The 23,592-nt window shown below is 42.3% G+C and overlaps 2 protein-coding genes across 14 annotated transcripts in view; one reads left to right on the top strand and one right to left on the bottom strand.

Annotated features, from left to right (window-relative positions):
- BMP2 (bone morphogenetic protein 2) overlaps positions 1-23,592 on the top strand; it is a 243,773-nt gene that overhangs the window by 28,049 nt on the left and 192,132 nt on the right. For 3 of the 5 annotated variants that reach the window (XM_046938394.1, XM_046938395.1, XM_046938396.1), the window contains exon 1: positions 21,586-23,237. The gene's annotated coding sequence lies outside the window, so the exon portion shown is untranslated. Of the gene's footprint in view, positions 1-6,709; positions 6,868-21,100; positions 21,214-21,585; positions 23,238-23,592 lie in introns of those variants that run through there. The other 2 variants (XM_046938393.1, XM_046938397.1) reach the window with 2 other exon arrangements.
- Positions 204-22,015, bottom strand: FERMT1 (fermitin family member 1). 9 transcript variants are annotated; one of them, XM_025148982.3, is made up of 17 exons: positions 21,343-21,385; positions 18,724-18,916; positions 18,342-18,441; positions 17,710-17,882; positions 16,467-16,700; positions 14,597-14,743; positions 13,835-14,048; positions 12,740-12,842; positions 11,108-11,215; positions 10,060-10,191; positions 9,864-9,913; positions 7,197-7,321; positions 5,778-5,884; positions 4,632-4,853; positions 2,995-3,119; positions 1,009-1,150; positions 204-493 (listed from the first exon to the last, which is right to left on the bottom strand). In XM_025148982.3, exons 4-17 carry the CDS (start codon positions 17,858-17,860, stop codon positions 320-322), a joined length of 2,034 nt encoding a protein of 677 aa, XP_025004750.1. In that variant the 5' UTR covers positions 17,861-17,882; positions 18,342-18,441; positions 18,724-18,916; positions 21,343-21,385; the 3' UTR covers positions 204-319. The 9 variants fall into 9 exon arrangements, 8 of the variants coding, with proteins under 8 accessions (XP_025004750.1, XP_415024.2, XP_046795486.1 ...); XM_415024.8 differs by lacking the exon at positions 18,342-18,441; XM_046939530.1 differs by lacking the exon at positions 18,724-18,916.

Here is a 23,592-nt window from a genome sequence, read left to right as displayed (position 1 = left end):
CTGGCACTTCTACTTGTTAAAAAGGCCTTTGAGCATAGGCCTTCTTTCTGTTTTCAGTCCTTGTTACTCTGCTTTGCAGTCACATCTAACTCTACGTTTGTTCAGGAGTTAGGAGCTGAAGTGCCAGTAGAAACCACTTTGCTCATGGATGTAATGCAGAATAGAAAATAGCTGTAACTGAAGAAATTCACTGCACAACGTCCTCGAGTTACTGTACAATTTTTTTATTGTTCAGTAATTAACCATCAGGGATATACATATTTTAATCGTCTCTGGTCCTCTTAAGCAGTGGGGAGAAGCAGGCAGAGCTTGCTCCACCTCACTCCTGACCTCCAGTTAGTTTGTGGAACAGTTCTTCATCCAGAGATTCACTGTGGTCTTTGGAGCGGGTTGACAAGAAGATGTAGCCCCCAATATGCTCATGGATGATTTTGCAGTCTGCGCTCAGACATGTGAAAGCAACAGACACGTTCTGATCAAACTCAATTCCAACCTAGAGAAAATACATATGAAAAAAGCAGGAGTGGAGATAAATTGCATCGTTTTTCTGCTTCAATGTCAGAGAAAGAGCGAGTGTGAGAGCACAGCTGGACCAGAGATACTGTGACAAAGCAGCACCTGTCTCTGCTAACCAAGAGCTGTAAAGATTTCTGGGTCTGCAGTATGCTGAGGGTCTTTGGCTTCTTGTTTGTTAATGTTCTGTTCTGGTAGGGCCCTCTTGTGGTCGAAGGCCTCTTTGGCAGGCAACAAAAAGTTTCAAATGATTTTTTTTCTAGTGGCGTATTAAAAGACATGTGAAATCAGGGGCAACTTGAATAATCTTGGTAGGTAGATTTTAAACTTGGAGAACTTAGAGTTTCCTGAACTTTCACTGCAGTCTCAATTAAGAAAAAAAAAGCTGTGTTATTTAATAACACATCAGAACACATTTACAATTTCCTCACTGTAAGGTTTAAAAAGGTTGTCTGAAATGTAATGGCTGAATGCTGGGAGCTGTTCCTGTTTTACCTGGCGTATTTCCCAGTTCACGTTCCACTGCTTCATGGTGGAGAACCTCCATGTTGTGATAGGGTCTCCTGTGGCTATATCTATTCTTATCAGCCTGTTGTAGGACACCCCAAGCACATCTTCTTTTTTGCTTCCTTTAAACCTGAAAAGAAAACCACACCCAACTTTTGAGCAGATTTAGTCTGCGATGATTCTTGTCTAAAGATGCATTTAATTTGCCCTCCTGCAAAAGAACAAAAAAAAGGGTGGGAAAATTCACAACAGCCTGGGGGAGAGCTGGAGGAGAGCTTGGACTCTTCTTTAAGACAGTATTTGTAAGAAAGCAAAGATGTACCTGGTGAACCAGGTAAAAGAACAGGGCAGGTATAGATGTGGCTGAAGTCCTTCCAATTTGTTGTTCGTTTAAAAAGTACTCTTCTGCCAAAATGTGTGAATTTGATTGTATTTGGACTGGAAAAGTGCCAATAGTATTTTTCCTTGTTTCAGTACTGCTGAAATATATTCTTGCACGTATTCTCATTTAAATTATATAAGCATATCAAAGTACTATTATATATATCACCATTAACTTATCAAAACAACTCCGAGTTAGCAAAATATGCACGTCTCTGAGTGGCAGCAACATCACAAAATATTGAGACACATCACCTCTCTTCTAACTTGAGGTGAAAATGAAGTACAATAGTATCAGAATGTCTTGCAAACAGAAAACAAAGGAAAGACTATGCAGATAAAACAAATACCATTCACAAAAGCTGGAAAAAGTCTAACCTGGCTGCTTTTCAATTTTCTGTCCTTAGGTTAAACTGGTCCTGAGAGAGATAATGTGGAGACCTGGACCACAAATAGCATCTTAATTAACTCCTCCACTGAGATACTGTCCATCAGCTTGCAGAAATAAACCACAAGATGTTTTGCCCATCCTATAAAATTTAAGGTTTTTGTTGTTGTTGTTACAGAATTAGTGTTGACAGATGGGGCAAAACATCTCAATGTTAGTTAATTAAATACTGACAGGGAACATTCCTGGGCACTGAACTCAAGTGCCTGTTCTGTTCAACTGTTAGAGGAGCCCCGAGCACAGTTCTGGTTGTGAGCAAGCAGCACTCTCCCACGTGGCTCCCAGGGATGGCTGAGGAGCTGGAACATCCAGGCTGAGCTTATGTTTACCAGCTCTGTGTTCACTACCAGCTCATGCTGTACTGGTGGTTCACACCCTACTGCTGGGTTTGGGGAAACAGGAGATAGTACGGATGTTTGCTCTCCTATGCCAGCTGGCCTCTGTGCCAGAGTATGGTTACCAGCTTGCTCGGTTTGTACCATGGATGATTCCTAAGTAGCACTAGGAGAGGTAGTAAGAAATGAAGGAGTGTGCCTCCGACTATAACTGTGTCAGTACTCTTCATTCTTTTGGTGTTTTGTTAAGAGAAAGGGATGCAGGTCAGATACTTTTGCAGAGCTATGCCATATTCAAGAGAAGCATCTGGGGAAATTGCTATGAAGACAGCAGGACCTTTCTCGTGCTGACTGCTCTTCCAGACTAACTTAAAAGAGGGATTTTGTCTGCTATTTTCTTAAAGAAATGCCAATGGAATTACGCTCAGCAAAAAGCATGCTTTTGTATTCTAACAAGTGAGAAATGGAACAAAAAAATCTACAGCAAACCTGAGAACACCAACAAGATTTCCCTTTTATTTTTTCATTTTAGTGATTTTATGTCAAGAAGGGTTTAATCTTGCTGATGTTATTTCAGGCAAAATCCAACAGGTTTGTATAAAGGCAAGCATAGTGGAGACTCTCATTCCAGGAATGGAGTTACTGAGTGCTACTGCTATAGAGAAAGCAGTAGCATGGAAGTTACTACAATTAATAAAGGTCTGTTGGGGGAAAAAATACTAAGAGAATGTTTCTATAACAAGGAATCAAATAAATTCCTGAAAATCAGTGACTGTGAACAGCCTGACATTGCTGCAGCAGTGTGATTACCTTACAATGTAGTAGGATAAGCCAAACTCGGGGAGGGACTGCCATGCTTGAATAAAACGCAGCTTTGCTTCCACTAGGGGCATCTGGGATACATTTTGGTGAGCTTCCAGAATACGAGCTGCCAACTGGGAAACACAGCAAGAGAGAAAGATTTCAATTGAACAAAAATATACATGTTTTCACTAAATCAGACAGCATCAGCTCTGATGCCAAATTCAGCTATTTAGTGGTCACTGTTCATGCAGTCATACCGCAGAGAGAACTTGGGAATAGACTTAGAGCTATAAGGGCAGAACAGCACAGGAAGGTCTCAGTATTTGGGTTTGTGCTGCACTCAGACTACTTCCAGCATGCCATAAAATGATCTCGTCCTTGTTTGCTGCCCACAGGCCCATTCTGCACTGGGAGCCTGCTGGTAAACAGGGAGGAATTCTCTGTTCAGTTCCCTCTGTTGTCTGTGTCTTCTCCACTGGGCAAAAGTATGAGATGGTATTATTAGGGCAAGCACTTTCCTTGAGAAGGTGATTCATAGTGTTATAGCACTGCCAAAACAGACTGGTACAGTGTAGCTTGCATTACCAGTGAAATTCTGGCCCTTGGCTCCCTGCTGGCCAAGGCAGTTGCAGAAGGCGAACATGTGAATTGCATGTTCAATTTTAATAGGTTCTTCAAATTCAGCTATCCTGGTGCAACAGTTTGTTCTCATTCAGAACATGCAGTGTCCCATGCCAGAATTATTTTTAGCCAATTTTTTCATGATTCTTGCCTTGTATTTGTCCTCTGGCAACATGGGCCCTCCTGTACTTGCTCTGGATCAACTCCATTAGCTGCAGCTGACCTGGAATACATCTGGAAAACAGTCTTGCTGGAATGTTAAATGCACTGCTAAGGACCGGTTCCACATACCTGGAAATGAACTCTCACCACCCTCCAAGTGGGCAGGGCGTGCTCATAACTGAAGGCTGCGAGGGAGGGAAGGAGCTCAGCAAACCCCTCAGGATTCTTTACTGATGTACCATTTGTTACTCATTTAGGCATCTTATAAGCTCAGAGTGTCATGCATGGGCTAAATACAAATGTATTCACAGTAACAAAAGTCCTCTTCCTTATATAGTTGCTATAGCTACTGTGCCATCTATCTAGTCCTGAAGGCAGACTGAGAAATGTGCAGCCAGCTCCTCTTGATTAGGTGATGGGATTTTATGGACGATGCTGAGTAGCATTACCCTATTACTCTGCTTGGAGACTGTATCCTGCGCTCAGGTGGGCTGAACTCTTGACTCGAAGGAGCAAATAGTTAAATGGAGGAAGGAGGGGTACTTGGTTTAAAATGCAGGCAGAATCTTCCCTTCCTTTCTCAATCTGAAGAGACTTTGAGGGACAGCACCATCAGGAGAACATGATGAGTGACTTAGGAGGCAGCGCAGATGTACGAGTACTTGGAAGAAGGGCTGAGAGAGCTGTCCCTCTGCTCAATTTAAAAAACAGGCCTCTCGCTAAGTATCAAAGTAATGCAAGATGACTCTAATAGCCACATGGTTTCCAAATACTGCTTGGAACCAGTCTCATCCTTAAGCACTCATCTGCCTGGTGTTTGGAACAACCCACCCCCAACTGTAAAGCCACGCTCCATATACCTGCTTAGACTTGTATTTTTTCACGTAACGTAGTGAGACGAAGCATTCTGGTTTCATATCTATGCTTTCTGGATCAGAGGCAGTCTGGGGAGACATAGTCCAGTTCTTCATCTTGAGAAATGAAAGGATCTTGTGAACCTCAGGATGGTAAGAGCTGTCAGCCATTGTTTTGCCTTTTGAGGCTAAAACAGAAGCAGCCATCCACCGAGCGTATTGATTCTCCTGCAACAAATACAAATGTTGGTATTTCTGGACAAACCATTTATGAAGATGGCTCACACATCTTTCTCTGTACAGTAAAACCACTGGGCTTAGTATGTGTGGATGTGTAGTTACAATAGTCCCGCTGTTCTTCCCTGACTGGGCGAGTTCCATCTACAGAATCAACATGCAGAACAATTAGGTTTTAAAGTTTGAAAGCCCTTTATCTTGAAAATGTAGTTATTTCTCAAAAAAAGAGATGCTTTCTTATGCCAAAGAATGTACTGTGTAAAACAGGTTTTGTTGTGTCCACAGCTACCACTGGCATGAGCTGCAATTGCAGCTGTATGCTATCACTGCTACGGGTACTAGAAAAATTTTGGTATTTCATCCATGTGAATATGCCTGGAAAATGGGCTGATGCATGAAGCTACTAACTGGCAGAAAGAAATCCAGTATTTTTGAACATAATGGATTGGAAATTTTGTGGCATGACTGTTTTCCACATAATGAAATTCTTTACACAATTTGCACTGACGCGTTTCAATGCAAACCAAATACATTTAAATTGAAAGCAAATGTGAGATCCCAATCTTTATCCGTACGTAGGGAGTTCTAATTAAGAAAGAGAACAAAAACAAAAACTCATTATAAAAAACTGGAACAAAAAGTTGTAACTTCTTTGATATTTTTGATAGTACGTTCTTTTATTCTTTCCAGCAACTCTACTTGGGAACAGATGATAAAGGCAATTAATGTTCTTTTGTCCCATCAGCCATTAGATTTTTGTTAGAGCACATCACTCTTAAATTTACTGAACATGTAGATAACGAACTCTCCAGAGCATTCTTTTTTCTCTATACAAATTCTAGAACTGGACTGTGGGTCTTCTAGACATCTGCTAATAAATCTGGAATATAAACTTTCCCTTGTTTTATTACTCACGTTATCACATCTTAAGTATACTTCATTCATGCCAGCAGCAACAGGAATTAGTAATTTGATTCCAAACTTCTTTGCTGCAACATTTACATCTGGTACAACTTCACATCCTGGATCACAGAGATTGAGAAAGAAATGGATTTATTTAATTACTACCTCACTAACTTTAAGTACTAGTTAATACTGAAAAACTGCACTTAATGTTTGTTTTGCTTTAAAATTGAGGGCCAAGATTTTCAAAGATCAGGTCTAATGAAAGCTTTCTGTTCTAGTTCGCTGCCTGGCCTGGCTTGCCGTGGATAGGAATGCTCTGAGCTCACAAAACATGTTATTCGCTATGGAAGAGAACAGGTGTGGTGCTTTCAAAACTTCAGCCTGGTCTTAGGAAATGCTCAACACTTACAATGGAGTGGAGTTGATGAGACAGATCATTTTACCCAAAGTGACTTTTTTTCCCGTATTTTACCCTAAGTGACTTATTTTCAGAAGCAGCTTAGTACTGAAAATGGGACACGGGTGACATCTGCAACAGAGCTGGTCACTTCAAGGATCCCAGAGATCTCTAGGACTCAGTATTTCATGTTGATGGTGCTACTATGGGCTTTCTGGACCCAGCTGGAGTCGAGGATGACTAGAGTTACCTTTGTGTCAAGGGACACCAGAGCTGTGGGCTACTTGGTGAGGTTCCAGTCACCCTGACTAGTTTAACCATGCATTTGTCTGACCTACTGAGGATGCGCAGATTGGTATGCAGAGCCATATGTTCACAGGTGTCAATCTTCTTTCTTTTTCAAAAGTTTATTTTAGGAGGAATCCTGGGCATCACCCATTCCCTGTTGCTGAATATATAGTGTTCCTGCAGGAATACATGTACAGATGGAGGCTACGTATAATGTTGGTGTGTGCCCCGTGTACATGCAGTGCTTCTCTTCCAGAAACCTAAAGCTGGCTGCAGCTATGGAAATCCCCATGTGTGAAACAAACAAGACTCTTCTTGGAGGTGTCGCTGCACAGCGGTATACAGGTACAGCAGTCTGCATCATCGCATCATCCATAATCCTCTACTACCAATGTGTGTTTGCCACGGACAGAGGTGAGTAATACCACTTAGCAGAGAGTAGAACTATTTGCTAATAAAAGAGATCACATTCTCTCTCTGTTTCATCCTTACGTGAACTCAGGGGTACATGCAATTTTACAAGCCAGGTCCAGATAATCTTGGGCTAAGCTACTGAATCCTTTCTGTTCAGCCTTCTGAAGATTCAGTCTGCCTGCTTAGGAGTGCCAGTAACTGAAAAAGTAGTGTTCAGGACTGAACACAGTTGTGCGTGCCATGAGTCTTGCAGAGATGTATTCAGTCTTGATGTATTCAGTTAATTAGTGCAAAACAAAACAGGTAAGAAAGGAGAAGAAAATTCCTACCTTTTAGGTTTAGTTTCTCTATAGGTTCTCCCTGTCCAGATTCTTTGTTTTTAAAATAAGATATGGAAGTGTCTTTAAAGACAAACCAATATGGCTTGGCAGTTCTCATTGACAATCTCCTGGGCCTAGAAGAAAAAAAGCAATCACGTTTGTTGATATTGAAATGTACAAGGCACTAATCCTAATTGCCTTGGAGCTACGTACACGTGGCTTCAGTTGGGCGACTCACACTTGTGTCATGGAGGGGGAAAGCACTTGCCTGGAACCAGCACAACACCCATGTCATCCCAGGTGTGTATGTGTTTTTTATCCTAGACTCCAGCAAAATCTTATCTGTAATTTCTTTCCCTCCTTTTATTCCCCCACTCTTATGTGATTTCTCTTATTTTTCCTTCCTTTCCTAAGTGAAGCCATTCCCTTCCAATAAAGAATGTGTGTGTGTATATTTATACGTACACACATATATTTAACATAAACTCAGTAATGCTGATGTAACCCACTAGTTTGTTATACAAGAGAAACTTTTCAGCTTTTCCTTAGCTAGGAAATTTGCACCCATCAAACTGACTTGTGTGCATTGAATTGTAATGGAGTAGAGACCATCTTTTTGGCTTTACCTGAATAATATCTAGCACAACAAAATGTTATTCCTTGTCTAAGTTTCAGAGGTTCTGTAGCACTCCAAGAAGTGGTAATAGTTGAAACCATCTTATTCAACTCTTCACACATGTATATACATGGATTAATCCTCATTATAATTATTTCACTTCGGTACTTTGCTAAAGCAAACTAATTTCTTTCTAACAGTAGGCAGAAAAATATCAACTTTGGAACTGTGAATTAACTGATGGATACTAACAATTAAACTTAATTGTTGTGCCAGCTCCCGGAGGAGATAAAAATCACAATCCCACTAAGAATATTCCAACAAAGCCATGGGGAAAAAAGAATCTTAGATCCAGTAGAGCTCAAGAGAGAAAAACAGAAATTTTAGTACTGCCTTTGTGGAATTCTGCTCTCTATTCAGTACTTGCCTTTACATCTGAGGTGATGGTATAAATACTATATGGCTGCAGAACAGTGATTTACTACCTACTCTTGCCTTCTCCTACTTCAGTCCTTTCTAGAAAGTTCAGATCTTTAGGTTTCAATTCCAAAAATAATTTCCAAAACTGCCAACTTCGGCTTTCCATTTTCCAATACAGGGTCATTTCTTTCCCCCCCAAAATAAGAGACTATGACACTTCCTTAGGCTAACAGAATTATTCTTCTATCACAAGAAGTTAATGAGCACTTTTTTTTTTGAAAGCTTACTACCATTTTTATTTATGAAATAACGTTATACTTCTCCACAGTATTCTCACCCCCCTGAAAGCTGTATTTACTAGCGTGCTAACATGGTGTGTACTCTGAATAATTTGGAGTAAAAGTTTACTTGTACTTTATTATAAATTATACTATATTATAAACTACGTATTTATGATAGTTACATTTATGTGAATACATAAATATATGGCATGCAGAAGTTTGCATTTAGGTTTATGAGCAAGCACATAATTTTACTCCTAAAACGCTGCTGTTCCTTGAAAAAATGTTCTACAGCTCACCATATTTCTACAATGCATTGGTTTAATAAGTGATTAACCACGTCTATAGGAAATGTTTAATGAGGAAAAATAACCACTGGATGTTTTTAAAGCAAACTATTCAACTGCTGGGGAAAAATAAACAATCTAGTGTTAGAGGCAAGTAGCTGATGGCCCTTAAAAGGCTTAATTCCTTTTGATCCTAAGCCACTTTTGTATTGTGCATGTCAAACACAGTTTCTTAATTGGAAATTAATAACACTTAGCAGTTAACAACAGTTAAGCATTTTCAAGTGCAATTTTTAGTTTGCTGATTACAAATATGACTTGTAAACAGAATGAATCTAACAGATATTCTAACAGAATGAATCTACAGATATTCCTGTAACAGAAATCTTTATCTTTACCTTTCTAAAACCTGAAGACTGCTTTGATGAAAGACACTGTAGACTGGAGGTCAATGTAGTCATTTATATGGCCCTTAAATCAAGATATTATAATGGAATCACAGAACTGTACTTTCCTCAGTTTACTTATTCAGGTGAGGTATTACTGAGTTGGTCTACTATACTTTTACTCCAACTTGAAATTCATTTTGATATTAGAAAAAACAGACTCCGCATCTGGTGATAAAGGGGTAATGTGTTTGCTTTGTTTGAAAAGGACAAAAGTCTGCAAGGTTGCCTTCAGAAATCCTTCTCAGGGAAAGCTGAAAGTTCTTTTCCATGTTTCTCATTGGCAGAAATGAATCACAGTAAAATGTGATTGAAAACAAAATTGTAAATTATTTAGAGACAATGATTGATGAATGCTAGGAAATTACAGAGAAATATGAAGAGCCTAGACTTTTAACAAGCATAAATACAGATGCCATAGCACCCCAGAAGTTAGAAAGATTTGATGAGAATCTGGCTCAGAAGCAGTAAGAGAAAGATTTGAATAGGGCAATATTAGGCTAGTTAGAGCTGTCTGGTGTATTTGCTCATTTATTACCTCAGGATCTACTGTAAGGTTAGAATGCAATATTCAAGGGATCTCTTTTATGGTAAGCTTTTTGTTATCATTAGTTTTAATAACTCACCTAACTAGCCTGAGATAATCAGCAAGTTTCGGGATGTCTGTGATGTCCTCCTATCAGGAATAATCAGGAATAATTTTAGTACAATAGACTTTGTAGTTGTCTGTTAACTATGTTAAGAAATCAGGAACCAGGAAGACTCATCAGAGCCAATACATTTGATTTGGTGAAAGCAATTCTGGGATGCAAAAAGACATACCAAAATGTTACTTGATTTTCCGCCTTCCAGCGTCACCTCCAGATTAGAAAGTGCAGCTTCTACTTCATCTACTTCTGATTCATTGGTGAAATCTTGTGTCTCTGATGATGATGATAACTTGCTTATGTGATACTAAAATAAATCATCAAGAATCAGATTTGAATGGGCAAATTTATTTCAAATAGCGATTAGCAACATGGAATCACAACATATGAAAACACCCTTTGGTCTTCTGGGTCTTGGTCAACTGTGTAAAGTTCTGCAGTGCAGAACCACTTAAAGGTTAACTGTAAGTCCTGCATCATTTCCACTGCAATTGCTGACAAAAGTTTCCTGTTTTAATTGCCAAGATTTATATTCCTTCACTGTATAATCATCCCATTCTGCATTCTGTGAGGTTGACTCTGCTAACATTTACATTCGTGTACTGTGACGTGTAAGTGCCATCTACACCGGGTGGAAACTTGACAGATATTCTGTGGTATTCCGCAGTGGCAGGCTCTGAATTTTTGGCAACTTCATTTAAATTTAAAAGGAAGGAATTTATTACTAATGAATTGTTGTGCCTTATTACCCACAGTAAGGGACCAGGACATGATAAATCATGTTAAATTTATATGTACTCCATAGCATCTCTGTCTTCACACCTTGTTATAAGGTTTCTTTATTTTTGGCCGTTGTGAACATATTCATTTGTGTATTAGATTTTCAGGAAGAGCAAATGAAAGGGTGGTAGCTGGTATGAGAAGCAACACTTCATAGTAATCCCCTTCAGAATGGACAGAATGATATCAAAGTCCTATCTTGTGTATGCTTAACTTTAGGTAGTGCTAGTAAATGGTTCCATGAAGTGCATGTGTCAATTTGAGTAATGGGATGCTGCAACCCAATTTATTTGTTTTAGTTAGTTGATGCCCCTTACTGTTCCTCTCTCAAATAGGAGGCCCCCAGACCAAGGAGACCTATTGGCCTGGGCTCTGTTCAAGTCCTGTCCTAGCTTGCACCTGCTTCAAGAAAACAGGTTTTGCAGCTTGGATCAAGTACATGCCTGTAGTGCAGCAAAGATCAACATTTCTTCCTCTGTGCAGTCAATTTCTTCTAAGAGGATGGCCCAACGGGCTTGCTCGTATATTTGGTTTATTCGCACGGCATCATACTGTAGCAAAAAAAGAACAACACTGGTCATTCACGGCAATCAAGGTACAGATCCACGATCAGCAATGTTAGATCCCCAGCTGAACTAACATTGGACTGGAGCCATAAAAGTTGTTTCCTTCCTCTTCCCAACTTCTGCCCAGCTGTATGTTCCCATCCTTTTCTTATACAAGCTCGCAAGATTGTAATCGCACAGTGACTTGCTGATCCAACAGAAAATTAATGAGGACTCTGTGGCTGAAGTAGAAGGAAAGACTGAGACTTCCCTTTTTGTGGCAGTAGGTTTTGGACTGGCTTTAGCCAAATGTGGAACCATGCTGAAAGTGAAAATAACACCACACGGCTGACAGGAATGTGACATTCAGTAACTTGCTACCACCAAAAGACAGAAATTCTTAGTCCGTCCTTCCTCTCTTTTGCTTTTGGCTTTTTTGGTTCTGGCTCTCCTCTTTCACTGGCTTGACATTTGTCAGGTCCTGCTGTGAACTGCTTTAATTCACTGTCTGTTTTTTCAATGTGGATTAGTTTAAATTTGTTTGGTTAGTAAGCTGAAGTGAGTCATGGACACTCAAGCTCTAGAGCTGGTAGAAGGCAGCTGACGGGAGGGTGAACCTGGGAGCATGACCTCTCTCTTTCAATAGCTTCAGGCTACCTAATAGCTCATTGCTATCTTAAGTTATTTCATGGCTATGGCAAAGAATGGAAATGTCAGGGCTGCTGAAGCTGAGACTCCGATTTGATTTTTAGTGGGGATGGCATTTCACCTAAAACATATGACCTGAACTAAAAAAATGCCCTTCTATTTAGCTGAGGTGCCTGAAAGAAAATAGGTTTACAGAATTTACGGAAAATAATATGAATGCCAAACCCACTTCACATTTAACTCTTGATTTGTACTGGTCAATAATCATAGTTTAATTTCTCTAAATGTACCACGCAGGCCCTTAAAAACCTTGGCTTAATGAAACTAGTTTCTGACTGACTTTTAGTGGAAATAAATACAAATGAGAGGCAAACTGAGAAAAACATGTAAGTGATTTTTGAAGACTTAGCCTTGCTTTCAAATGGGACTCACATACTTTTACTTTGCAGAAGTATTTAATCATCCAGATATGTTGAAACTAATTTGATTTAAGTGCCTTGGAGCTTCAGAGGGCTTGAGTCCAGAGAAGCTGAACATTCATAGAAGGGCAGTAGAATATAAATGTCACTTTCACGCCCATTTTCAAAAATAGGGCTTATACTTCTAGATCATTTAGGTTTAGTTTTTCTCTTAGTTTTTCTTCTACGATACTGTTTCTGGTGCTCTTCAGATCTCATCTTTACACTTACGATCTTATCACAGGTAAAGAATGGTAATTCTGTGTCTAGAGGGGAAAAGTGCAGCCATAGCTGGGGGCAGAATTAGAGTCTGATCTCTGAAAGGCCTGTGACATATCCTAGCTAAAATTCAGTATCTTTTTGCTACAGCTCCTTGACATGAAAGCCGTCAAACAGTGAGCAACAATAAAAACAAAGCTCTTACTTTTGGATTCAAATCAAAGAAAGTGTAATATTTAAAGCGTAGAAGAAGCTGATCATCCTCCAGAATGCCTTGTTCCATAAGTGATCGAGATGAATCTAGCCAGCTGCGGAAGAAAACAACTCTCAAATTCATTTGTACAGGAAAACTGTCACACCTGCAAAGCTGCAGTGTAGTTACAAAACAGAAATGGTGATGAACAGCTTTAAGGCTTGCAAGTCAGGGAAAAATTCACCTTTCAAGTCATAACTTGAGAAAGCGGAACATTCATATAGATTTCCAACTTTCATTGTATGAACACAGTACCTAAAATCTTCCTTTTCTTTTTTCTCAGCTACTATTCAAAACATCAGGACTAGATGCCAGCAATCGGGGCACTAAGTAGTCATAGGGCTTAGCTATGCCAGTAAGATTGTTTCTAATTGACTTCCAGAAATGGGGATTTAATTCAAGCCATGTTATCTTTAGAACTCTTGCTTTTAATTTCTATGTTTGCTGTTTTATAATTCCAGCTACTTTTGTCCTTTAGTAAAACCCAGTGACAATATCAAAGTTACTGTTAAATGCCCCGTAGATCTCAAACAGGACACTCTAAGGCCAGAGAGACAATGTTCCTATACACTTGCATCACTAAACCCCCTAGCACGCTGTATTCTTCTATGCTGTCCAATAAGCAATGCTTGCTTTTGCAAAATTCAAGAACTCTCATATTTTTAATTCGTCAGAACTTACTGAATTTATCCACATGTGTATTTCCACTGTTCCTTTAAAGTCTTTAGAGTTTGCTAACCAGTCCTGTGCTTTACCCAGTGCTACTCACTTTACTGGATTTACCTTTATCTAACAGAATTTAGTCTGAAACCTGCACAATCGTATCATTCATCACTTTAAAACAAGATCATTGAATCTTGAATAAGGAAAGAATGTCAAAAATAGTCTAAGTATTTTCAAAAGAAAACCTAGATCAAAGCATGCTTGTAAGTATAAATATAGCCATTTATCAAGGTTTTGTTTTCAATGTCTGGTTTGCCCTTAGTAAGTTGGATGAATGCCACTTCTGTTCAGCCAGCTTACAAAGAAGTCAGAGAGCCGTCTTACCCTGCATTGAGTTTGGCTTTGTCAGCTAAAGTCCGAGGCTGATACATCTCTGCTAGTGTTTCTGGAGAACAGTTGGGATGACTGAAGGCAAGGATGCTGCAGTTCTGCTCAGTTAAGGGACTATCACTGAACCAAGTGATTGTAGAAGAAGCTGGTGTCCCACTGATGGGATCGTAAGTGGGCGTCATGGTTTTACTATATAAACCTGGACTCGCTGCAAGTTAAAGCAGTAAAGGATTATTCCAAGGAAAACTGCCTTCAGATTTAGGTAGTCTACCATTTTCCACCGCAAAAGACTAACTAACCTTTTTCTTTCGAGACACTACTACCTCTGCTGTTTGCAGCAGCCCTTACCCTTTAACAGGCCAAGTGCCCTAAGGGATAGAAGTGCTTTTCCTTCTTCTGTGAGGTATACCTCATTTGTGTTAGACACAGGAAACGCTCTCATTTTTTTATTTCTCTTTTTCCTTCCAGGCTGCCCAACCTGTCCATAAGGCTGGTCTAACATGGTCTAACAGGGCCACAGCTGATCACTTGTTTTGTGGTACTGCCTTTCAAACAACAATGGAAAGTAAAACATTTACACAATAGAAGAATATAAATATAATACTGGGGATTTCTTGAAGCTACTGATTTCAACTCAGCTGTGTCTCTGTGACTACAATCCTAGACTGCTCTCCTGGGTTTTAATTGCATAACAGAATTCCTTCCTCTTTTTTTACTTTCAGTCAGAAGAAGAAATTTTTACTAGTTTCTCATTACCTGATAATCCAGAACTTGTTGGAGAGTTGGACAAGTTTAAAATGTCCTCTGTAACCACTTCTTTAACGTTCTTATCTTTTCTCTTCTTTTTTCGGAGTATATCTTCTGACTGTTTCAACAAAGACAGTTCTTCTGACCGTCTGATATCTACAATGGCAATTTGGGAAATGAAAGAACATGAAACATTGGAAACTTAGAAGACTACATCCAAAAAAACCCCATGATTAGTAACAACGTTCGGGGAAGCTCCATATTGCTCTCTGAACCTTAATTTTGGCAGTTTGAAATAGTACCCATAGAAAATCTAGTAATTCAGTGACAAGGCCAGAGAATGGGCAGTGAGGGTGAGTTTTGCCAGCATTTAAGCCTGCTTTCTTAGCAAGTGTCACTGTTTTTTAGAATATGAGAGGAAAAACTCTGTCCCTAAAGGCTCTGTAGTAACCTTTGAGCATAACATTGATTAAATGTATGATTTAGGAATAAGCAAGAACAGAAATGGAAACACTGTATTTGGAATTCACTCCTTTGTTTTTTTTTTTGCTTAAAAAATGTCTTATTTTACCTACAAGACTGGCTTGTTGATACTCTATTCCCTACTGCAGCACTGATTCAGACGTGTATTATCAGTTGCAAATCTGAAAAATGTGCAAAATACTTTCATCTTGGGTAAGCAAAGACATTTTAAACTCCGTTCATGTATGAGAACAGTTAGAAGATTTAATCTGGAAGAAAAACGCAGATAGAAATATTTAATTAAGCCAAATGTCAGTTGAGCAATTATGGCATTGTTATCAGAGTTGTTAGATGCAATAAATTCGCAGTCCGCTGCTAGAAGATGTAATTGAAAGCTACATTGTAGTCAATGTATCACAGAATAGCTTAGGTTGGAGGGGACACTGAAGATCATCTAGTTCCAAAGCCCTGTCAGGGTTGCCAGCTGCTAGATCAGACTGTTCAGGGCCCCATCCAACCCGGCCTTGAGTGCCTCCTGGGTTGGTGTATCTACAACCTCTGTGGACAGTCTGCTGTTCCAGGACTTTGCCACCCTTCAAGTAAAAAATTTCTTTCTTAACATCCAATCTAAATCTCCCCTCTTTTAGTTTAAAGCCATCCCCCACTTTCCTATCACTATCAGATCATGTAAAAAGTCAGATCCCCTCCTGCTTATAAGCTCCTTCCAGTACTGGACGGCTACAAAGAGGTCTCCCCAGAGCCCTTCTGAGACACTCCAGCCCTGTGATCATCTTCATTGCCTCCTCTGGACCCACTCCAACAGCTCTGCATCCTTACTGTACTCAGGGCCCCAGGCCTGGACGCAGTACTCCAGATGGGACCTCACAAGGGCAGAGCAGAGGGGGACAATCCCCTCCCTCTCCCTGCTGCCATCCCTCTGTTGATGCAGCCCAGGATACAGTTGGCCTTCCAGGCTGCAAGCACACACTGCTGGTTCACGTACAGCTTTTTGTCCATCAGGACCCCCAAGTTCTTCCCTGCAGGGCTGCTTTCAATGAGTTCTTCTCCCAGTCTATACTTGCATCTGGGACTGCCTCGACCCAAGTTCAACACCGTGCACTTGGCCTAGTTAAACCTCAGTAGGTTCTCGTGTGCCCACTTTCTGAGCGCACCATCAACAGGACTTCAACTATCCAGTACTCTTGCAGCTCATTTCTGACACTGTTTTCAGCAGAGTTATCACAATGTGAACCACTGGCATGCACTGGATACTAAAAACAGAATGTGCGTCTTTTCATGCTACTTCAACTCAATAAAACTTCTCCTGGAGCTAGCAGGGAGTAAGGATTTTACCCAAAAATAAAGCCACCTAATAAAATGCTTGTTTAGCTGCCAGAGGAGATTTAGCTTTACTTACTGAGAATTTTGCAGATGTCACTGACAGCTTTGAATACCACAGAAGAAAAGCTGACTTTCAGTCTCACGGTCTTCATGTTTGGCAAGCGAAGCCGCAGCATTTTGTGCTGAGGAGTAAAGAGCAGCTTAGCATCTGCCTGTACCCCACATTTATCAAGAGTCCAGTGGGTTTTCAGTAGCCAGCACTTTTTTTGCTCCCACCAAAGGGCATAATCTGACCAATCTTGTGACACTTCTAGAAAAAAACACAATTATGGGTCTTAGTAATTCAAGTAACTAATATACTAAAACAAATCAGCTTTGGAAACAGTATTCTGCAAATGGGAGAATTTACTAACATTAAAATTACAGTTCCAGTTCCTCAGACCTAGACCTCATCTGCTGAATACTTGTTGTAGGTGCTGGGATCTAACTTTGTTTTCCCTGAAGAGTTAAGCTAGATGTTGACTGTGGCACTGCCTTAATCTTGCAGATATCCACAGGAAAAGCACACCTCCTGAATGTGGTGCTGTGCATGGTCCAGCACTACTTGAATTGTGCTGGGATATGGAACAATAACTCCTCTTTGACTGCACAGTTAAAGTTAACAAGGATGCTCACAAGAACAAGAATTACTATGTTGGCAGTAAGCCCTGTACCAATCAGGAGAGCGTTAACAAGCTCTAACAAATAAGATGACCTCTACTACATAGGATACAGAAACTTAGAGGTAGAAACTTCTAAGGGAGGTAGAGTCAATATGGTGCGATATGGTACAGATAAATCTTTCAATGGTCTGTGCAGAAAAGCAGGCTGATGAGGCTGACCAAGGACAGCCAAGGGTTGCCTACAAAAGCTTCTCAGTGAAAAGACAGCTGCCAAAAGATAACTGTCTTGTTTCACTAATATGGACTTGCACGTGTTTTGATTAAATGAAAATGTTGGGGCCTTTTCTACTTTGAAAACATGCAGACCAAGAAAAGCTCTGAATCAAGAACAGATAGAAGACTTTGTTCATGAGTTGCATGAAAGATTTTGGAGGGGGAGGACGATGGCTTTAGTCCAATCAGTTTTGAGCCCTTAGCTATCCTGACCTGAAAGATGACGAAACCCTGACTAAATGAGATTGAAAAGCACACACGTAAGGAAAGAGACAAAACACTGCTGCTCTTAGTTCCATGGGCAATTCTGAGGTTAAATGGATTAAAGGAAAGCTTGACATACTATTTTAATAACACCATACAAATGAAACGGTCTTTACTCACCAATTTGTTCCACTAATTTCAGCATCACTCCTCCAATATGAAGGTCCCCTGTGACCCGCAGTGTAAATTCCTTTTGCTCCTTTTCATACTGATGATCAACTGTCACCAGGAGCGCCCAGGTGTTAGACTCGTACGCACTTGAGGAAATCATTTTCCAAAGATCTGTATAAGCTCTGCAAAAAGCAAAACAAAAAAGATATTTTTTTTCCTCTACTCTTTGAAACTAACGCATATCTTTACAGTCTCAAAACATATCCACATTGCCAAGATTTCGCAGCAGCCTTAATAGGAAATTCATATGCGTTGTTAACTCTGAACTAAACTCTGTTCTTCTAATTACTCTTGCAAGACAGAGTGGGATTTGTTTAAATTCTGGATGTATTTCTTTTTCCCTAACTCAAGCGTCCCCTGTAGGGCAGAAAGAGCCCAGTTTCAGTCCGGTTTCCCCACTGCCAGTCAGGACACTGCAAAGCCTGTAGCCATATCTGTTCTGTAGCCTGAATCTGTTCTGGCAATCTATCCAGTGAACGGAGGAATTTTGTTGACTTTTACACTCACAGCTGTAATTTTCGCTGCAAATAAAAGTTTACATTCAGAGCAAAAGGCAGAAGAGTTCTACCAGAGTATTTTACCTATTAGGGTAGGTGTGTGTGGGAGTGTACAAACAACTTTAATGGCTCTCTGCCAGCAACATCAAGGCACACAGCAGCAGTTCCAGCTGACTGTCTGTTTCTGCAGGGATGAAAGCACGTATCCTGTCTCAGCATGGAGAATCACCTGAGATTCCACCAGGCTCCTGCCAGGACAGGTACACAGTAATCATGCCAAGCCAAACTAGAAGAGATGCTCACAGTAGAAGCAAAGCAGGTTATCATCAGTAGAGTTCTGCTCATTAGTGAAGAAGGAGCTTGTAGGTACACAGTGCCTGATGCTGCAGGAAGCATTTGGGATATTTTCCCAGTGAAAGATAGCAGATTATCAGTGTTCCATCAGACTGAACCCTAAGAAACAAACCTTCACAGTGGAAGTTTAGGCAATAGGGTAGATGACTTCCATTTATCACAGACGTCCAGCAGTGTCTGAGAATTCAAGTTACAAAGCCTTTGGCCTATAGTGCTGTATGCAGGCTGCTTGAACATATAAATTAACTAGTACTTGTTTACAGAGAAGGCTAGAAGGGACACAGCAATGCTGATTTCTGTAGATCCTTAAAAAAAAAAGCATGTAGTAAGTTAAATCATTTAGCCTAAGGTAGGTCAAAACATAAAATCAAAGCCCATTCCCAACAGGAAGGAATGACCCTTTCTAGGACCGACCACAGGACAAAAGCAGACTTATTTAGGTTATATGAATGTGAAATGAAGCTAAGGGTTAAATACTTCATGTCTAGAAACAGGGTTTTCTAGTTTTTATTCCACCTATGCACTGAATTCATAATAATAAAGCTTTATGTTACTGATTAGATAACAAAGGAGTGTTTACATGCCAAACGGTACTATTTGAAGGCAGAGCCGAGTTCAATGTTCAGAGGTTTCCTTGCAGAGGCACAAGGACTCTCAACAGCCAACCTGTTACTGCTTAATCTTCCCCAGACTTTCAAATGTGCTTCCTAACTTCTTCCAGCTTCATAATTTCAATAGGAAGACTTCTGATTTTTTGTTAAATTACACGATATGTAGTATTTGTACTATGGAGTAGAGTACAGTAAAGTCATCGAACCATTTCAGCCAAGTTCTTTGAAAATCTGTTCTCAGAATACCACCGTTCAGACTCGATTTCTTGAACTCCATTGGGTTGAGGCCATACTTCGTGACAATCCTACTGATATAAAATTGGATATCTAAGGAATAATACAAATATGGTGGCAATGACAAATCTGCTAGTAAGAAAAAATGATTCCAAATGTAAAGGCAACGAAAATGTATGTGTTAAGCTTTGATTGATGCCAAAAGAAAATGAGTGATAACATAAAGGAAACAACCCGTCCGGCTCAAAGCCATCACTGATGCAGTGATTTTCCCCTAAAAGGAGTTTCACTGGAACAGTGCTGGGAGTCTGCCCTGAATGGCTAAAATTGTGACTTAGAACAGAGAGCTCTAACTCAGAACACCAAAAGGCCAATTTATGCTGAGGAACAAACACTGTTATTATGTTTCTGCATGTGCCAGCCTACACCTTTTCACCAAATAGTTACTAAACTAAGAGCTAACAAGGGCTGGTACTTAACCAAGAAGTTTGTTTTGTCTTGGTAAACAAAGGCATCACGCTGTACACTGGAAAACACTATAGCTGTACTGCTTCTGGGATAGAGCTGGGATGTTGAATTTGCGCTGCTGTGCACCACAAGGATTTACTACATGAGGTGTGCTTCAGAACAGGGCACTGCACCTCTTGTGGGGGCAGTGTTCAAGAGCTCCTGAGCCCCGGCACACCAGGATTCAGCAGAAGGGGAATACAGCGTGCAGGAGATCAGCCGTTACCATCACACTGCACACCATCGCACACGGCAATAGGAAAGTCAGAATGCCACCAATCACACTCCTGAGCACCCCCAACAGCATTAAAATACATACAAATGGACAGCTGACTAAGCATGAGGGCCATGTGATTTCAGTTCACGAGCGCAGGTACGAAATCTGGCAGAGCCGTAACTTTTGCCTACACCTCAGTCTGTCGTGAGGCAGTATTATTACGGAACAAGTCTGATCCGTCCAGCAAAACCGTATGGGTAACTTCTTTTTAAATTCACTTCAGCTTGCCAATCCAATCCTGTGTACAAACGCTGGCGCTGATGCGGGTGAAAATGAGCAGCCTGAGGGCTGGGAGAGACTCACTCACACTGCAGCACGCAGGGCCTGGAAAACCATGGCCTGAGAGCAGCTCATTCTGGCTCCCCGTCATTCCCTGAAGCTGCTCTCCTCCCCGCTTCCTCCTCCAGAGGTTTGAGTTTGATGATAAGAAAACGCAACCACCAGTAAATCCATCACAGAACAAAGTCCGCTCTCCAAAAAGCGCCAAACCACGCAGCGGGGACAACTGACTGCTGTGCATTAAAAGAAACGGCCCAAACTGCCGAGGGGCCGCGCGCGTCCCGTGTCTCATAACTCCAGGTGGGCGCTGGACGTGCCGGCGGGGCAGCATTGCTGCGCAGCCCGTTGGCCAACACAAACCTCCGGTGCGGCTGTTACACCCACACGGAGCTCGGCGCAGATTTTAGCGCCAAGCTTCAAACTTCGCGTGGAAACACAGAAGGACGTGACCTGGTCTGCGCAGGAACAGATTCACCTTCAGGTTAAGCGAGGAAAACACGCAGCGTGCCGCTCGCGGCCCCGCGCGCTCGCAGGCCTTGCAGCCCTCCTCAGAGGGAAACGCTGCGGAGCGCGCCCCGCACGGAGCCCAGCCCTTTGAGGAAGTGCCCGGCTGCTGCCACCCCAGCGAGGAGATTTCCCGAACGGGCCTCGGATGGGATCGGCTCACACCGCAGCGATTAAAACAGCTCCCCAAGTAATAATAATAATAAACTCAGCCGACCCCACGCTCGCCGCCGCTGCTCCGCGCCCTTCGGCCCCGGCACGGATTGCCCCGCGCCCCGCCGCCCCCAGCCCGCGCCGCTCCCCGCTCTCGCTCACTCACTCGGGCCCGGCCCGGCCGTCCCTCGCCTCCCCGCCCGGCTCCTGCTCCCTCCGCCTGCACCTGGCGTCTTAGCGCCGGGAGGAGGAGCGGCGCCCTGCCCGGCCCAACCCGCGTCGCGGCGGGGCCCCGGGGGCTGCGCCGCTCAGGGAGCGGTCCCGCTCCCGCCCCCTCTCCGCGACAGCCAGCCGGCGGCACCCCGGGGCCGGGCAGCGAGTCCCTGCCCCGGCCTGCCCTGCCCTCCGCCCCCCTCCCGGCGCCTGGCGGGCAGCGACAAGCCGGAGCGCGGTTCTCGCGCTGCCCTCGTGAGGGGCGGGCCGCTTTGCTCCGCGCGGGGCTGTGCCGTGCTCGGGTCTCCTCGCGCTGCCCGGCGGCGGGGCTACGAGTGCTGAGGGGCTGTCTCTTGGTTGGCGGTGTCCACAGAACGTTGGGAGAACAAGAGAAATGCCCGCCTTAACTCTTTGCTCTTCAAAATACTGAGCGCCAACAAGTCTGAGTGACAGCCGGGGACGTAACCTGGCTCTGCTTACTGTGCTGTCGGTCTCCAGGAGAGGTTGGCTTTTGCGGTAGGGGTGGCTGGGCCGTGAGGGAGGCCGCCACGGGGAAGCTGATCTCCGCCTCGTGAGCTCGGAGCGGAAAGCCATATCGGGAATGCTCCCTATCTCACCATTAGGAAGTGAGAGCTGCTGCAAAGAAACCATAAATGTGATGTAGAAGTTAATATTTAACGTCAGAGAAACTTTTAAAAAGCTATGAGTCCATATCCACAGTTACTGTTTGCGAATGTAGCTACGCAGATAAAAGCTGCTTTGAAGTGACTGCAGATAAAGGCTTTCCTTTAGTCCTGGAAGGCTTCCTGTGTGAGTTGGGTGCTGGGAGGTGGGACAGCCCAACGCCTCCGGTGCCCATCCCGGGGTCTGTGTGTGTGAGGAAGGCCCTATGTTGAACTCTTCCTCCTTTATGTCTAACCTGAGCGCCCTGGCCCCAAGGCTGTTGAGCCACGCTGGGTGTACAAAGAGTTGTTGCTTTCAGGATGCTGTTGTTGAGGAGCTTGAGACCAGTGGTCACTAGAGAGGAAAGTTCAGTTCTGAGGGTGAAATACCAGAGAATAGAAGGATCTATTTGCGGTGTGGAGGTACCTTATGATGAATAAAGTGAGTTTGATCAACTGGAAGTAGATAAGTGCTTCTCTAAAAGACAAATTCCCACAGACAACCTTTCTTCCCTTAAACTTTTGACCTGCTTAGTGTACCTGCTTAGTGCTCGTTGTACTAGGTACCACAGAGCAGGGAAGAAAAATTGACGGGAGGCAAATGGAGAAAATCAAGGAAAACATTCGTTCACACTGAACTCATATCCTGGAAAATGAGTCCCCAGAGACTGGAAAGGTAGAAGGGATACATCTCTGAAACTCCTTCGGGAGCAAACAGTTACTCTCGTTGGAACAAAGCAGATACAAAGAAACTGAACTACAGATAAAATCACACGACCTTTGGTCCCTTTTTTGCTGCCGTAGATTCAGCCACTGAAGTGCTGTGGCAACACTGATCTTTTCAGATTGCATGCACACCAGAGCTGTGTAAACATTAAACGTCCTTTAACTCAAAAACTTGAAAACAAATGCCTTTCTAGACTCAGTCACCTGGAAGCACTGATTGCCTTTAATTGCCCTGACCAGCCTCACCTGAGCCCTTCTGGCCCCGGCTTATGAAACCAGTAGCAGCTGTTGAGCTCAGATTTGGGTCTTCAGTCTCTGTGTGAGTGATGCTGGTGGTGCCCTAGGTGGTCATGGCACTGAAGGGGCTGCTTTGTGTTCTTTTTCTTTCCACTTCTATTGCTTCTGGGCAGTGCCTTGACTCAGCAATTGGCTGTCTGTTAGATCTTCGCAGTGTAGTTGGGTAAGTTATCTATTTTGTTTTTTGAGTATAGATGTGTATACTGTTGAGCAAATAACTTTTCACAGAAAATGCTTTTGAGAGATACGAAACTCAGGACTGAGTTATTTTCAGTAGTTAGACTGAACTATCCAGGTTCCCTTAGCTGCTCCCCATAAGACTTGTGCTCCAGACTTCATAGCTTCATTGCCCTTCTCTGGATATGCTCCAAGGCCTCAGCCTTTTGTAGTGAGGAGCTTAGCCTTGAATACAGGTGTTGCCTCGCCAGTGGTGACTACAAAGAGATGTGATGCAGAGATCTAAGGAAACTTGTAAAGTGCTGGGTTGTGACTGCTTGGCTTGGAAAAAAACATGTTTT

Source organism: Gallus gallus, chromosome 3, assembly GCF_016699485.2.
Source record: "Gallus gallus isolate bGalGal1 chromosome 3, bGalGal1.mat.broiler.GRCg7b, whole genome shotgun sequence".
NCBI lineage: Eukaryota > Metazoa > Chordata > Aves > Galliformes > Phasianidae > Gallus > Gallus gallus.
The sequence above is the reverse complement of the archived record's forward strand: the minus strand, read 5'-3'. Positions and strand labels throughout refer to the sequence as shown.

What these genes read in the sequence shown, in the direction of transcription:
- FERMT1 (XM_046939528.1), bottom strand. Translation starts at nt 20,594, where the DNA reads ATGAGCTGCTCTCAGGCCATGGTTTTCCAGGCCCTGCGTGCTGCAGT. An exon ending in CAGGCCCTGCGTGCTGCAGT is followed by an intron (nt 17,883 to 20,547) that starts GTGAGTGAGTCT and finishes TGCTTTTTGCAG; the next exon opens with AGCTTATACAGATCTTTGGA. An exon ending in AGAGAAACTAAACCTAAAAG is followed by an intron (nt 5,885 to 7,196) that starts GTAGGAATTTTC and finishes TCTGTGATCCAG; the next exon opens with GATGTGAAGTTGTACCAGAT.